This window comes from Bacillus rossius, chromosome 1 (assembly GCF_032445375.1).
Source record: "Bacillus rossius redtenbacheri isolate Brsri chromosome 1, Brsri_v3, whole genome shotgun sequence".
Classification (NCBI taxonomy): Eukaryota; Metazoa; Arthropoda; class Insecta; order Phasmatodea; family Bacillidae; genus Bacillus; species Bacillus rossius.
Window position 1 is genome coordinate 198,474,342 of NC_086330.1, and position 16,266 is coordinate 198,490,607.

General features: G+C 37.5%; 2 protein-coding genes across 8 annotated transcripts in view; one reads left to right on the plus strand and one right to left on the minus strand.

The window, feature by feature from the left end:
* Window positions 1-16,266, minus strand: part of LOC134527226 (ecotropic viral integration site 5 ortholog) — a 950,124-nt gene that overhangs the window by 138,828 nt on the left and 795,030 nt on the right. The gene's annotated exons all lie outside the window — the stretch shown is intronic.
* On the plus strand, window positions 10,838-14,519 carry LOC134527227 (zinc finger BED domain-containing protein 4-like). The gene is made up of 2 exons (XM_063359720.1): window positions 10,838-13,311; window positions 13,445-14,519. The coding sequence occupies exons 1-2, from the start codon at window positions 11,692-11,694 to the stop codon at window positions 13,796-13,798; spliced, it is 1,974 nt and encodes a 657-aa protein (XP_063215790.1). The 5' UTR covers window positions 10,838-11,691; the 3' UTR covers window positions 13,799-14,519.

Sequence of the window (16,266 nt, forward strand, 5' to 3'; positions counted from 1 at the left end):
TTACGAAATTTACAACCATGTCTTTTAAACAATTTTTACGTCAAAGTCTGCAGGTTTATGTAATATATAATTTTATTCCTTATACCTAAATTTTAATGAAAAATCCTTTTTCCTAATATTATAATAATATTGCATGTTTAGAAAAACATAAAGAGATGTTTTTCAATTAGGTTTATAATGTGAAATTTTGTTATTTTAATATGGTTTGATTTACTGAATGTTTTATACAATAATGAAGTCTACGGAGTGCAATATTGTGGAACGCTCAAAAAAAAAATTATTTAGGACTTTATTGCACGTTTTCGGTGTGATGCACAAGGATTACGGGGTAAACTTTTACATGTTATTAAAATAGAATGATATTACCACTTTACTTAATTTCTGTGTCGGTAAAATATTCCAGAAATCTCGATTTCGCAAAAGCAAAATTCGTTCCTGCTCTTGCGACTGTAGCACCGTACCCACGCAACATTATTTCGCTCAGAACGCTCTAGCATTGTAATAATTTATGCTAGCGTTTTGCAAAGTATGTCATTTTAAAGCTTAAGTAATTCGCAAAAATTTTCAATTAAGTTGTTATTACGTCAGACCATCCGTTCATATTATAATCAGTTTATTATGTCCTTGATTGAGATAAAAAAACTCATTAAATTAATTAATAGTATATTTATATCACACCTTTAATATAACTATTCTAAATTTGTTTCAACGTGAATGTGTGTAATAGCATTTCCAGATTATTTTGATTATTTTAAGGAGAGTCTACGTTTAAAACTATAGAATGGAATGTATTTTAATGGACTGCTGCCAGTCGCTGTCATCTAAGACTTAACTGCACTTTTTCCGTGATATGCACAATAACTACAGCGGTAAACTTTCGGTATGTTATTAAGCATAGTTGACTCTACCACTGTGGAAATATTCAGCTTTGGACAAATTTTTTCGAGGTTGAAACCTTTGTTTCCTGAACTGATTATGCACTATGATGGGCACTTAGTGAGCGTTCGTGTAATTCGATTTGACAGAAAATATAAGTTTTTTCCCAACAAACATTTTTTTGACGATTCATGTCACAGCTTTACTGTGTGAGAAATACAACTTTGCTAATATTCTAAAGAAGATATGGTGGGAAAAAATTTACATGTTTATGCCAAACAATTTCTGTTTTATATTTATGGCTTCTTTGGGTTTTTTTTGTATCATTTAATTTTGTATAATATGTGAATATTTGCAATAGTTAATATACTCATGCTTGGATTATAAATTTAGATAAGTTTTCCGAAAATCAGTATCTATAAATATGCTATTGAAAACAACCGATTGCATGAAATACAAGCAACGGGATATTACTGGTTGTTCTAAACATTACAAACTATTTTCTTTAATTCGTTAAAAAATCTAGTGCCTAAAAATAAGTCAAACGGCCTAACTATGTATCTAGATATTATGTATGATAAACCTGTCTGACAGAGCATTGGCTGGAAAACATAGAAATCCCAGCTACAAATCTTCGTGGCTACAAAATAAGTAACTACTACTGCATTCAAGTATATAAATGCGGAGGAGCTAATTTTTGACACTTCTATATATTATCGATTATAAAAAATGCACTTCATATGTACAGAGTTTATAATAATAAAAATTCTATTAATGATCCCACAATAGTAACTTGCTGTTCTACAAATCTAGATGAATATTTGGTTTCTATTGATGTCATAGAAAATTTTCTCCGTGACAATACTACGCAGTTGCTAATTATGACATAGCAGCATAACTAGACAGTACATTAGTAAAAAAATTTTTAATACACATAATCATATTCATTTTAACCGCCTTCTGTAAAATACAGTATGAACAACACCAAAGCAAAACGATTCTATGGAAATTTTGTTTACCAATTTCCATTGTCAGCTTTGTTTACATTTTGAAGAAGCTGTTCATTGAAAACTGTGAAACATGCACTACCAGAAACACAAGCTCAATTACTCAAGGTGTAAAAATGCCGCCTAGATCTCAAAAGACCTAACATACCAGGTAAGACATAACAATATTACGACAATATAATATAATATAATATTACGATAATCAATAGAATAATATAAACTAAAAGTGTTTGGAAGTTACAAAAAATTTTATTTGAAAGATGCTTGCTTAAGCTAATAAAACAAAATAGTTTGGAAATAAATTAAAACTAATAAATGAGTAAAAAAACATTATCCATAAATAAAATTATCAATAACTTTTGTGTAAGCTGAGCTCATTGTATGGTCTGTACGAAAATAAAGAAACACAAAAAATGCCATAATGACAGTCTGGGCCACTCATTACCAAACGTTTTCTTCTTCGTATTCTAGGTTTCTGATCGAGTCTTTTACGCCGCTTTGAAACTGAATTTTGTTTACGTAGGATGTTTTGTTTCCAAATTTTCCGTGGGCTGTGCCTTGTTAAACTCTTGTGAATTATACCGTGTTTTCTACCATCGCTATTCACATTTATTACTGACAAATCACACCTTGTACAGATGCTTCATAACACCAAAAGGCTAATAGTTCCCTTAAATTAACACGCTCAAAACACAATATTGGTAGTAAAACATTTAGCCCTAAAAATATCCAAAATTTGGATTAAACTTTAGCTCTCAAGCAAAATCATCCTAGCTTATGCTGCGGCTTAGCCATCGTTACAACAAATCAATGCATTAATTTTTATACATTCAGGAAAATATGAGTAGTACTGTTGCATTCAACAGTAACTTTGCCTTGTGTCCCCGCCTGGCGTCACGCTGAATGTTCATGCCGTTTGGCCGCAGCACAACAGACTGTATCGCGCTCAGCCAGCCCGCAGAGAGATGCTTGCCGGTGTCGTGGCCACGCCCCCCTCCCCCCACTCCCCTTCCCAAGGCGCGCTAGTCTGGTCGAGCGAAACGCGAGTGAAAGAAGACGGCAAGAAGAGGCAGCGCGGAGATACCTCCCCCGCACACCCTTTGTTCGCTAGGGTCACCCGGCCGTGGCGGCGCCACATGTCGGGGAGCACATTCACGCAAAACACGTCGTAGAAATCACGGGTTTTCTCAAAATTTTCCGTTGTGACCTAGTGCAAATTATATACGCAGCGAAAGAGAAAGGATTGGTGCACTATCCAAAACTGGTTTTACGCAACAGTAATGAAAACTGTGAGCTTGGCGTGCCTCTGAAAATACGCTAATTAGGCTTATTCACAGAGCTGCCAACCTCAAATCACACCCATCAGTAATGGCAATTAGGTATATGAAAAAAGTACGCGTAAATCATGCACGATAAATTTTTCCTGGGGCATTATAACACACTCACAAGATAAAACAACGACAATAATATGCAAAAGAAAAAGAAAAATATGAATACAATGCAAATTAATACATAAAAAAATTTATTTGAACAATACAATCATCTGAATATGTAAGAAATATTAATAATTTTACTGGATATTTTGAATCTTCAATTCAATGTATTCAAAGTTAAACTTTAAAACAACTGTCTTTTTATTTGCTTCTTTTATCCTGGTTCGATAAGAAATGTCATGTAAACAAACAAGACAAACACAAGGACTTGTAAACAATAACTGCGTTCGTTACTTTCGTTTCTTCAGATGTAGCGAAAAAACGAAGGTATAGATTTATTGCTAGTCACGGCTTTAAAATGTTCTGCATGTTTCTTTGATTCAATATGCCGTCTACAGTCATCCCTTTCACCATGTGCAATCGAAAAGTCACACGCGCATACATTACAAAACCGTGGCGTTCCAAACATTTGAAAACGACAATCATGGCCATTCTTTTGAATATTTAAGTGGAAAGTTCTGAAGTCTTGCGTGTTTTTTCCCCCAGATGCACATTATTCTGTCACACGCTTCATTTCTACAACCGGCACTGAAGAACACAACACTATCGAAAAAAAAAAAAAAATTCACGTCTGTAGACACGACAAAAACCGGACAAAAACACTATGATGAAAAAAATGGCTTTCAAGAAATAAATTAATACAACACAGGTTAGCCAAAGTACCGTACAAAAATTATCGTGATGTAAGTAGCCTTCAAACGATAAGTCCGAGGATATGTACTAGTTGTATCGTACAACGGACGTAATACCATCCCATTATTATTTGAAAACACGAGAATTAATTTACTTATTTCGACAGTACATCGTACATGCGCACACTTACTAGTTCCGTTATTTGAGCAACCAAGCGAAGTATTCAAACAGCGTTCACGAAACACGCACAGCAGAAACGTAAATTTTTCCGTTACCATGCAGCACAAAGCCTCGTTTCCGTAATAAACTAGCGATGTTCCGTAATTCCGTAATTCGGGGTTAAAATCCGTAATAATTACGGAAAATCCGTAATGGTTGGCAGCTCTGTATTCAGCATGCATTTTACTAATCGACTATATGTCTGAGATATCTTAAACAACTTTAGGATCATGCCCGGTACCTTAATATCTTTTATATCCGAAATCGGTAATCGCATGTCAAATAGTTTCGATAAAAACAACTAATTGTTAAACCTCTGCAGCTCACTTTGCACTGCATGTAGGCGGGCCCCTTAATATCATGTATTGTAGCACGCCCAACTCCAAAATGTTTTGCCAACTTGCACATGTTTTCTCCATGATCTAACTTCTTTAAAATGTCCATTTTATCTTTCAAAGCTAGAAATTTGTGTTTCCGTTTATTTAAAATTATTAACTAGACTATTCTCACTTGAAAACAGCAGGTAAATATGTACGCATATGCATGTGATAAGTTTTGAGGTTAGACTGCTCGATGACAACAGAGCGCATACGCGGTATGTGGCGTAGGGAGGGACGAGGGAGGTGCAGGCGGAGGGTGCCGGATTATTGGACGTATCGGTCTATTGGAGTGCCGGATTAGTGAGATTCTACTGTACTTACAAGCGAGGTTTGAATTGCCAAAGAAGTTTCACTTCTATCCCTTGTACTGACGTACAATCACTCTTTTATTTATCAAACACTTTACACAGTTTGTTAAAAATCCTTCAATAAATTTAAAAAGATAGTTGTTCCATGAAACTATAAAGATAGGAAATCTACTAAACTCATAAAAAAGTAAAAAAAAATTAACTGCAACTACAAATTATTTATCCATCAAAACATGTATGTCAAAGGCAAGCTATGTTTGGGCAACGGGCTAAATACCAACTTAAATGATTCTTGTAACTAATGCATTATTGGTTATATGTAGGGAAGGGAATTTTTCGGTACTTTCAAGTGGCATAAAGCGGTATTTTCAAACCCAGAAAGCGGTACTTTCAGGAAGGAAAAATCTGTGTTTTCATATTAAGTGTTTTAATGATTCTGCAATAGTTTTCTCATGATGTATAAACAATTTTAACCTTCTGATGCTTCCAATTGTGAATTAATAAATGGGGAAGTGTTTTATAACTGAGGAAACGCCATAATACATATGAAAACAAAGCAAATAGGGTAACATTTAATTTATTGCAAATAATTACTAAAAAAAAGTTTAAAAAATACACAGACAACCCTTAGAAAATACTTGTAAAAACAATGTAATACACTGAAACACTTGGAGAATAATATTTTCTTTTTAACATAATGTCTATGTCTGAGGAAACAGCGAAGTTTAACTTTGAAAATAAATTGCAGTGAACATTTCAACATTTACTTGTTTCAGGCGATGACGCTTATCACTTAGAATGTTGTTGTAGTTAGAAAAAAACCTTTCACAGTCAACGTTAGCACATGGTAACCACACAGACTGCAAAGCAGGACGAGCAAAGTCAGGATGGTTCACTGAAACTGCCATAAGGAGTGAAACAATGTCAACAGTTTGGTTTTCACTCAACTTTTTTTGCACAAGAAACTGCAGTTCCTTGTACCCTTGAAGTAAAATGTCATCACAGAGCTTGGAGAGCAAGAAGAGCTTTTTCAATATTTTGCCGAGTTCGGGAGAGATGCTTTCGAGCACAATTTCCGAGGGATAAAATACAGCAACATGTTGATAAAATTTCTGAGAAGGATCACCTGCCTTTAATGACAGGAGTTTTGTTGATGCATGTGATGCTGCTGTCACCAAGGCAGATGTGATTTTCCCTTTGAAGACAGCTTTTTCACAAGCAATCAAGAGCTCATTTACTTTCTGCCCAAAGTTTCTGCTTGTAGCAAGCTGCAAAACCTGCACTATTTTGTGGATTTCACCACTGAGTGTGTGACTGCAGGGATATGATGACCCTTCCAGTTTCTGGATAAGGTGTACAGTAGCCTCACACACTTCTTTTACAAAAACTGCCTGGATTTTCACACATTTGACATCATCCCTTGATGTCGTAGTGAAGTACTCTACTCCAGTGTTGTTGATACAGGAAATTTCATCACTGGTCAAAAATTCGACAATGGCATCAAGATTGTCGGCGAGGTAGGAGGCGGAGTCGTACCAGGAAGACCACCTCGTCAACACTGGCATTGGAAACAGGGGAATGTCCTCACATGGGAACTTTTCATACAGGAACTTCTTAAACAAATGCATGTGTTTAAAAATGCTGACTTTACTTTTGCAAGAGCCTTCTGAAGCTCAGGGAGGTTTTTTCCAAGCTCATTTACAACTAAATTGAGCTTGTGAGCCCAGCATTGCACAATGAGCACATGGTCGGCCATGATGTCTTTTAGTGTGTCAAAACACTTTGCCATGTATCTGGCAGAGTCCGAAACAAGCGCTAACACGTTGTCAAAGTCAATGTTGTACTTCTTTAGGGAATCCAAAATAGCCCTGGAGCAGTTCTTTGCATTGGCTGTTTCCAGAGTATGGACATCACCAACAACAGTATCAATTTTGTCACTGCTATCAATTACTTTAAATAGCACAACAAATACACAGCTTCCTCTTGAGTCCGTAGTTTCATCACACAGAATTACTATAAGTTAGTCTTTCACCTTTTCTCTTATTACATCCTCTCTCTCTTGCTGCATTGATGGAAGATGCTTTTCTTTTAGTACTCTTAGACAAGGAATATCACCAGCACCTTCAACAAACTCGTTCAGGAAATCTTTCAGATGCGGATTTTCAAGTTTTTTTTAGCAGAATATTTGCTTTCAGAAAAGTTTCCGTCACTCGTTTGCCGAGCTAGTCAGCAGTTTTTTCCTTCCTTTCCGCACTACTGAAGCATGTAGCGATATGAAGTCTGTAATTTTGTTTCAGGGCAACCTTTTTCTGCACTGATGTGCTTGGCAGATTTTAGGTGTTTTTCTATAGAATCTTTACGCTCCCACGCAACCTGACACTTACAAAATTTGCACATTACGATGCGACTGAGCAATAGAATCCATTTTTCTGATATTGAAATGCCCTGTCGCGAGCACTTAATTTATTGTTCGGCATTTTCAGTACCTACTCTCACTTCAAATCACCTTTAGAATGTTTTTAATTCACCATGATTAAATTACCGATATTTGCCAGTAGTACAAGACAATTTGTTTATTTACATCTACATACGTACATGCGCTAGGCAGGTTTTACCGTGACTGCTGTCGGGCAGGTGCACTGCGCAGGTCGTTTTGCTTCCCGGTTGGGTTACGAGGGGGGTAGTGAAGTGTGTTGAAGACGAGGGAGGCAAAGCTATTTTTAGAGTAGAGCAGCCCGAAAGATAGTCGCCTAACAACAGTGACGTCTTCCTGCGTGCATTCCAACCACCCGTCTCTCTCTTTGTCACTATTGCCCTCTTCTCTACAAAGTCACGCGCCAAGCCAGTCTGCGTCATCCCCCCCTTTTCCACTTCCTTCTTCACCCCCTCTTCGGCATGCTAGTCCCAGTCCGCCGACGCAACTTAGCGACTCACTATGCGCAATCCCCCCCCACCCCCTTGCTGGCTGGCTGTTTACGTGAATTTTTTTTTCTTCTTTTTTTTGGAGATGCCATTCAAATCACGTACTTACGAGAGGACGGACAAAGAAGCACTCTTAATTACCAGTATGATTTACGTAGTCAACACTGACGGTGCATCAAAACTGTCGTAACTTCGAAGATCTTGTAGTACTGAGGTTCCACAGTAGATCATCCCGCTTTTCCACACCGTTCGCATTTTAGTTTTATTACCCTATTATTGCATTCGCCATCAAATACAGTGGAACCTCATAACTACGAGTACGGAATACTACGAGACCCTCGAAGTTACGAGAGTTTAGTAATGCACCGTCAGTTTGACTATGTAAATAATACTAAACTAATCTGGTTATTACGAGTGCTTTCGTGTTGACCCTTTCCTTAGTACGAGAGATTTCAATGGCATCTTGAAACACGGAAAAACACCATTAGTTGGAAGAAAAAAGTTCACGCAGTAAATAAAGGCTGCTAAGCGGGAGAGGGCAGTTATGCTGGCAGCTGGCGCCGGCGGAAAATGACTCACAGTTAGCTGTCGAGAAAGAATGAAAGGGTGAGGGGGAGGGGGTCTGGTGGCGGACAATATGCTCCCTTTCTCTCTCTCGCTCGGCCGTTTCATGAAGCCCTCCCCCCCCCCCCCCCCCCACCCGGTTCATTTACTGCCGCTAGGCTAGCTTTCGGAAGAGGGGTAATTCTAAAAATAACCCAACCCCTGTGTACAGTGACAAGAGTTTAGTGGCAGCAATGCTACCTTCCTGCAACTGGCCGCAAATGCCGATCGGGAGCGCCTACCCCCTGGATGTTTTTTATTTTTAAGGGCGCGTTTTTTCTCTCCAGTATAAAAATGCCACATAGACTGTTTAGTGGATGGTTGGTTATATTAGGTAAGTATAGCTACATTAAAAATACTGTAAAATCATTTTATGGTTGCTTAGCAAATAACTTTTTAATATGTAGCTATCCAGCGCTAGGAAACAGTTTACATGATTTCACAGTATCTTTAATGTAGCTATCCTAACCAAATCAACTGTCCACAAAGTTTTAAAGTATTTATAATGTAGCTAACCTAACCTAATTGACCATTAGTTATCATGTCCTTACCTGAAAATTACATTTTAATTAATAAATTTACTTTTATTTGCATTCATTATTCAAATATATTTATTACTTTTGAAATGTTACGTGCTCGTATTTATTTTTACAAATACTAAAAAAATTCGTACCTGCCGGGATTCGAACCGCCAACCTTACGTTTAGATGATAGCGCCGCTGAGCGCTCAGCCACGAGGCCATAATTGACTATTAGAAGTTTCAGATGATATATATTGTCGTGCCGCCGGCCCCGGAACGAGCCTGAGCGGTGCGGCAGCCAGCCCCGGAACGAGCCAGTTGCCAGTTGCCAGTTGCAGGAAGGTAGTATTGCTGTCGCTAGACTCTTCTTGTACAGTGTACTAGAGCCGTGTTCCCTGTGTGCGTGTGTGCATGTGTGTATACAAGAGACAACGTTGCGTACGTTAGCGTGTTGATGGAGGCTCCGCAGCAAAAAAAAGCACTCTTTCTGTCTAGCTTTACAGGATTTAATGATGCAATATTACGATAGCGTCTGAGCTTTCCTACAAAATTTCCTGTGTCTTGTTGTAGTGTGGTGGAACCAGGGTAACCGGCGCTATGTTGAAATGTGCCACACAAAGAATTCACTTTAATTAATAAACCCCTCACAATAACTTATATTCGGCATGCGACACCGGATATTTCCCATCAGAAACGGCAACAGCATAAGGAGGGAGGAGGGCAGATGTCCTTCCCCTCTTCCCTCCCTCATAATTTTCATTTCTCCACTCCACTTATCTCCTCTCCCTTTCCCAACACAAACCTTTCCTTCGTCTAGCACGGAGTGGCGACGGTGCCAGCGGTTACTTTGCATCCCGTAGCTCGGTCAGGAGTCAGACCATTTCATTCGCGATTAAAACAAAAACCGTTAAATTATACAGGCCTTTTCTATTCGAAATTTAATCTGCTTCAACTTTTATTCTATGCGTTTTTTCACTACAGTGCACCGTTTTGGAGTTATGGAGTGACTTTTAGACATTTTGGTAAGGTTCAGGATTTTAAACTAGACTTGAATTTTCTATGTTCGGTTATTGCGAGTACTCGTTACGAGGATTTTTCTCGCCATTGTAAGCTCTCGTAGTAGCGAGGTTCCACTATGTTTAAAACTTTTTTATTAACAACAATGTGCAAGTTTTGCTATATTTTGTGACTAAACTATAATTCACATTTTGCCTCTGAATTCGCGCGAATTCGCGACCGCGAAAAATTCCCTTCCCTAGTTATATGACAAAGTCTGATGAAAGAAATGGTTTCATGTGGATATAACTACAGTCAAACGTCTCTGAAACGACCCCTCACGGTTCCCAGGAATACGGTCGAAATTTTCAGTTCATATCACCCCCCCCCCCCCCCCCCCCCCCATAAACCCTTTCCCAAACCGCTACTCGCTAAGAAACCAGCCCTACAATGGCAGGATGCTGTCACTCACAATGCTAGACGGTTTTTCTTTAAACCCACTTCAACCTTCATGACAAGTCCGTCGCCCTACAGGCCACTCTAAAGAAAATATGTCAAAACACAGTTTATTTTTACTGGTTAGTTTACATGTACGTTTTCTGCTTGCCGTAGTTAAATACACTAGAACGCCGATGTCACGAACCCCGGATTTAACGAAGCAGTGATTTTACGAATACATTCTCGGGAACCGTCAAAAAATTGGACATTTTGACCAAAATGTGAAAATCAGAAAAAAAATTTAAAAAAAGAAATGAAAGATCATTAAAATCTGTTATTTTTAACACACAGCGTATTTTGTGTCGGCTTTAATACTTCCAAAAATGTTCATGTAAGAATAACAAAAAAATAATGGGACATTTCCTGTAAAAATATTAGGGATGGGAAAGTCGATCCGTCGATTCTTCGATACCCCGATTTTTTGATACATAATCGATAATCGAGGATCGGCGAAAATCACCGATTATTAAAATTCTGCAGGATGTAGACGTAAAGTGCTGCCTAGCAGCGGTTCATCGCTGTCGTTGCAGTAATTTTAGTCAGTTTTACAACTAAATAAATAACCATAAACGATATAATAAATAATAAATGAAATATAACATAGCTTACCACAGCTCAGTTGCCACAATCCCGTAAGCGGGAACGGAGGTTGGCGATTTCGTACTGTGCATTTAGGGTTATTTATTTATTAACGCAGTGTTATCGTATAAAGAAATTGTAGCCCAACTTTTACTTGCTGAATACACCCACATTGGTAGCCATGTGCACAAAATTTCAAGATTCTACTGAGAAGTGTGCCACGTTTTCTACGTTTCTAGTATATTTATTCACTTGCGTTGTTGCATATTTATTTTCGTCAATGATTTTTTTTGTTAACCAGCATTTGTCTATACATGAACTTTCACAGGTTTGCCAACTTCCGGTACAGATCTTATTCTCAATTACTTAACGATAAAATGCAAGAATAATGTGGCCATAGCCCGTAACATTTTACGAGTTACGTATTTTCCGTAATTTATTTAATAACAGTAAACATTAAATCACCAGTTAATTACGCAACTTAAACATAAAATTTCAATGGACGTTTTTGAAACACGTTTTCATTCCAGTAAGTTACCAGTACGGCAACTGTAGAAATTTTCTTACATGCTTTTGTTTCCAGTGATGCTTCTTTGTTTGAATGTTGGGTAATGTTAGCGCAATACGAATAGTAAAATAACATTTTTATTTACGTGATGTCTAGTGAAGTGTGGAAATACTTTGTCATCGACCGACAAAATTCTGGCTACGCAATATGTCAAATCTGTAAATGTACAATCTCACGTGGCGGTAAATCTAAAACTACAACAAACATGAAAAAACATCTCGAAAACAAGCATGGGAGTTACGTTCATGAGACGAAGAAACAAAGGCTACATTCATCGGAATTGAGCGAGATTGAAGAAAATGAAATAGATGATAGTTCAGCACAAAATTGTTCTTCAGAGACAACCTTGCCATTGTCATCAAATTCAGATGTTAGGCCTACTGCTACTGATTCATCGAGAGGCAGCGGTTCAGTGTCCCCGAGGCATGCTGAGAAAGTTGGCCAAACGAATATTTCATCAAGAACACCAAACCAGTATAGGCTAACTCCTAAAAGTCAATACCAGCCTACATTACAATCATTTATTGATAAAACTGCACAATTCAAGTCCACTGATCCTCGTGCAAAATCAATAACTCAGCACATAGGTAGAATGATGTGCTTAGACAATCGTCCTTTTAGCATGGTTGAAGACAGAGGATTCACAGAATTTGTCAAATTCCTTGAGCCTAGGTATGTTTTGCCCAGCAGAAAACATTTTTCAAATACTGTTGTACCACACATGTACCAAGAATGTAGGGAAAATGTGAACAAAAAGTTGGACGAAGCTGAACATGTGAGTCTTACAACAGATATGTGGACTTCAACAGCCAATGACGATTATCTTGGTCTAACTGTGCATTTTGTTGATTCCAATTTTGTCTTGCAACACCTCAACATTGGGGTTATTCCCTTTCCTGAATTATCTCACACAGGGAACAATTTGTGCAATTTTATCACAGAAACACTTGAAGAATGGAAGCTGCAATCTAAAGTTGTTGCCATTGTAAGAGACAATGCCAGGAACATAACTGCTGGCCTAGAATCATCCGAATATGAACATCTGCCATGCCTAGCACATACCCTGCAGCTTGTTGTAAAGGAAGGGCTACTGAACAACAAGAATGTAAATAATCTGATTGCCAACGGTCGTCGCATAGTTGGCCATTTCAAACATTCTTGTAAGGCGACAAAAGAGTTAAAGAAGGCTCAAGCCACGCTGAAAATGAAAAAACATAAACTTATCCAGGATGAACCAACGCGTTGGAATTCATCTCTCCATATGCTACAGCGCTTACTTGAGCAAAAACAGTCTGTTTCTTTAGCATCAGCAACTCTGCAGTTACCTGTGACTTTTTCATCAGCAGAATGGAACCTGATGACAAATGTAGTAAACCTTTTAAGTATTTTCAACCATGCAACATTGGCTGTAAGTACTCAGTGTGTGACAGCCTCAGAAGTCATACCTATAATCAACAGTTCTACTGAAGAGCTAAGGAAACCAGCACCTACTGGATCAGGTGTACAGGGCATCAAAAATGATATGCTTGCTGCCATAACTTTGAAGTATTCTGATGTTGAAGAGAATATGTTGTACGCAGTTGCAACATTACTGGACCCACGATTTAAACACCATGTTTTTGTGCAGGACGGTAATGTCACAAAAGCGAAAGTTTTTTTGATTGAAGAAGCAAGAAAAACTATCTGTTTGAAACAACCTGAAACTGAGGTAAGTTAGGTGCTAATTTCCTTGTAATTCATTAAGTGTATTCTTATTTGTCTACTTCTGCTGTTTTATGTTGACACATTTGTTTGTTCATTTTTAATTTTTAATTTTGAAAATTTTGTTGCTTTTCTCTCAGTCTGTGCCGCAAACATCCAGCCAAGCAATGGAAAGCCATGGTATGTGGACATTTTACTCAAACATAATGAAGACTGCCCCAAGTGTAAGCCACATCGCATCAGTTGAAGATGAGATTAATGTTTACTTGGAAGAACCTATTCAAAATTCAAGTACCAACGTTTTCCAGTATTGGAAAGAAAATACCAAGTACCCATGTTTAAAAAAACTGTCAAAGAAATTTCTTTGCATTCCACCTTCAACTGTACATTCCGAGCGATTATTCAGCACTGCAGGACTGATTGTTGATCAGAAACGGAACCGTTTAGATCCTGAACGAGTCAAAATGTTGGTTTTTTTAAATAAGAATTTGTGATCTAATAAGAATTTAGGATCTAATAAGACTTTGTGATCTAATAAGATGCTTTGCCAGTTTTCATTTATTATTTTAAGAACTTTCAATTTTATTTTGTCAAAAGTGTTGTTTTTATGATATTTCACTATGTTGTCATTTATTTCAAAGGTATAAAGATTGAATTTGGTAGTTTCTGGTTTTTTACAATATTTTTAATAATCACAACTTTTTGTGGCTATTTAAAGTTTGATTGATAAATGTTAATGATTGTACATTTAGTAATTAATATACTATTTATTAAATTGTATTCCAATGAAATTGTTAGTATTTTGATGACTTTACGACAATTCACTTTTTATTAGTACTACTGACCTATTACTAAATTACGTATTCTCTTTTCAAAATTACATATTCAACTGGATTAAACATAATCCACATAAAAAATAATGCTTGCCCTACACATTACACATTACAGAATAGTAATTTCAATTTCTTTATTTCAAGTAATGTAAAGTTTTGTTTTATGTGTTAAATTTAATAGTATTTATTTATTATTTTGAAAAATGCTTTTTTAGTGTATTCAATAAGTATGTTTACTGATTCCATTGTAACTTATACTTCAATCCCGAAAATGAGAATCTATAACTTAACCTAATTGATTGGAATCGATAATCGATAAGAATCGATGATCGCAACAAGACTCGATAATCGGTATCGAATCGAAAATTTTGAAAATTTCCCATCCCTAAAAAATATGGTAGCTGTAGGTTCTGCAACGCGAGTGGGTGCACACGAAGCTCGCCCGGCTGGCTGGCGGCAGCGGCTTCATGGCTCATAACCTCACCCCTCCCTCCCCTCGGTAACATTCTTCAAGGCTAGCTGATCCCTCCCAGACACACAAACCATTTAGCTTCCTCCCTTCCTTTGAAAAACCCTTCAGTGAGAAAATGCTCATTTCACCCTCCCTTCTCCCGTAAAATTGGGCTATTATGAATGGGGTACTAAAGCGGTAAGGGAGGGGTCAAAATATGTCACTTTTCACACCAAGTTTGAGTTCAGTCATCTCTGGCAAGGAATTTACAAGCTTTCAAACTTAAATATAAATGTATTTTAATAGCAAGGGTCCTATGAAAAGGAATATACCGAATAAAATCAAACTGCTGTCACCAAACAAAGCATAAAACGGTCCAATGCGTGGTCGCTTCGTTATTGCTTGCGCGAGAGGTGAGACGTGGAATGTTAGAAGAAAGATAAATGTGGGGGAGACAGACGGCAGCCAGTGTGTTTCCTGCGCGGGGAATAAGTGGCGTAGCCTTTTTTTTATGCTGGGTAAAGCGACCTTTTTCTATCAACCCACGGGAAAAGTTAATTTCTTGATCTGTCAAAATAAATATCGTTGCGGCAGTTAAAACAAGTCGAGTCGGTCGCTGTGTATTGTCAACCGATAGTAATCAAAATCAAGAGAAATCCAGCAGGTAGCTTTCTTTGCCTTAACTGCGTACCACACTAGACACTCACAAAAAGCTAAAAGTAAACACGTTGCCACAAAAACCTTTATCTGCACCCTGCTGGCAAAGGGACGTGGAATAGGGGTTGTTAAGCGCTGACAGCGGTCGACAAGAAGTGGTATCTATTTTTAGATATGCGCTGCTTACGGAGGTACAGCACTCGGCAAGAGAAACCCAGTAACATGCTACTCACCACAAGAAACTTATTTTCTGTCCGATTTTCTTCGGATTTTCGGCAATTTTTCACGGTTCCTCGAAATCGGGTTGTAATAGAGAGGTGGTCGCAATAAATGGGGTCGCAACAAAAAGGTTTTAGTGTACTACTGCTTTAGCTAATAAAAACCTTTATCATACAAAAACTATTTTGATATGTCTCATCTTTATTAAAGTAGTCTTGATTAACAGAGTTAATGTAGACCGTTCCAACCTCGAATAAACCAAATCTTGGATAAAAAGGTTGGAAAAGTGTGAGATACTTACAATAATTACTTAATTATGATAAGGAGACAACTTGTAAGAGAACATACCTTAAATACACTTTAAAATCATTGATTTATACATTTTGTTCGACAACATTCATCAAATCATTTATATATTTTTTTTTATCTGTTTCTATAATTGGAAGCATATTTTAAAGGTGGCTTAGGGGCAAACCATTATCATCATCATTTGAATTGTCTTGTTTTCAGTTTTGCGTTACGTTGTAATTACAATGTTCCCACTGGCTAGAGAACACTTTACACTTACAATCTGAAAGGGTTGCTGCCTACAGAGTACCTGGTTAGGTTTCTAACTGGCCTCACTGCAACTATTGAGGTAGTCGGGGGGGAAGGGTTGGAGGGAAGGGGGTGCGGCGTTTGTCCTAAAATCGTTTGTCCTAAAGCGTTTATCCTAATTTTGTTTGTCCTAAAAATTAGGACAAACGACTTTAGGACAAACGACGTTAGGACAAACGACTTTAGGACAAACGAATTACTTATT

What these genes read in the sequence shown, in the direction of transcription:
- LOC134527227 (XM_063359720.1), top strand. Translation starts at nt 11,692, where the DNA reads ATGTCTAGTGAAGTGTGGAAATACTTTGTCATCGACCGACAAAATTCT. An exon ending in TGAAACAACCTGAAACTGAG is followed by an intron (nt 13,312 to 13,444) that starts GTAAGTTAGGTG and finishes CTTTTCTCTCAG; the next exon opens with TCTGTGCCGCAAACATCCAG.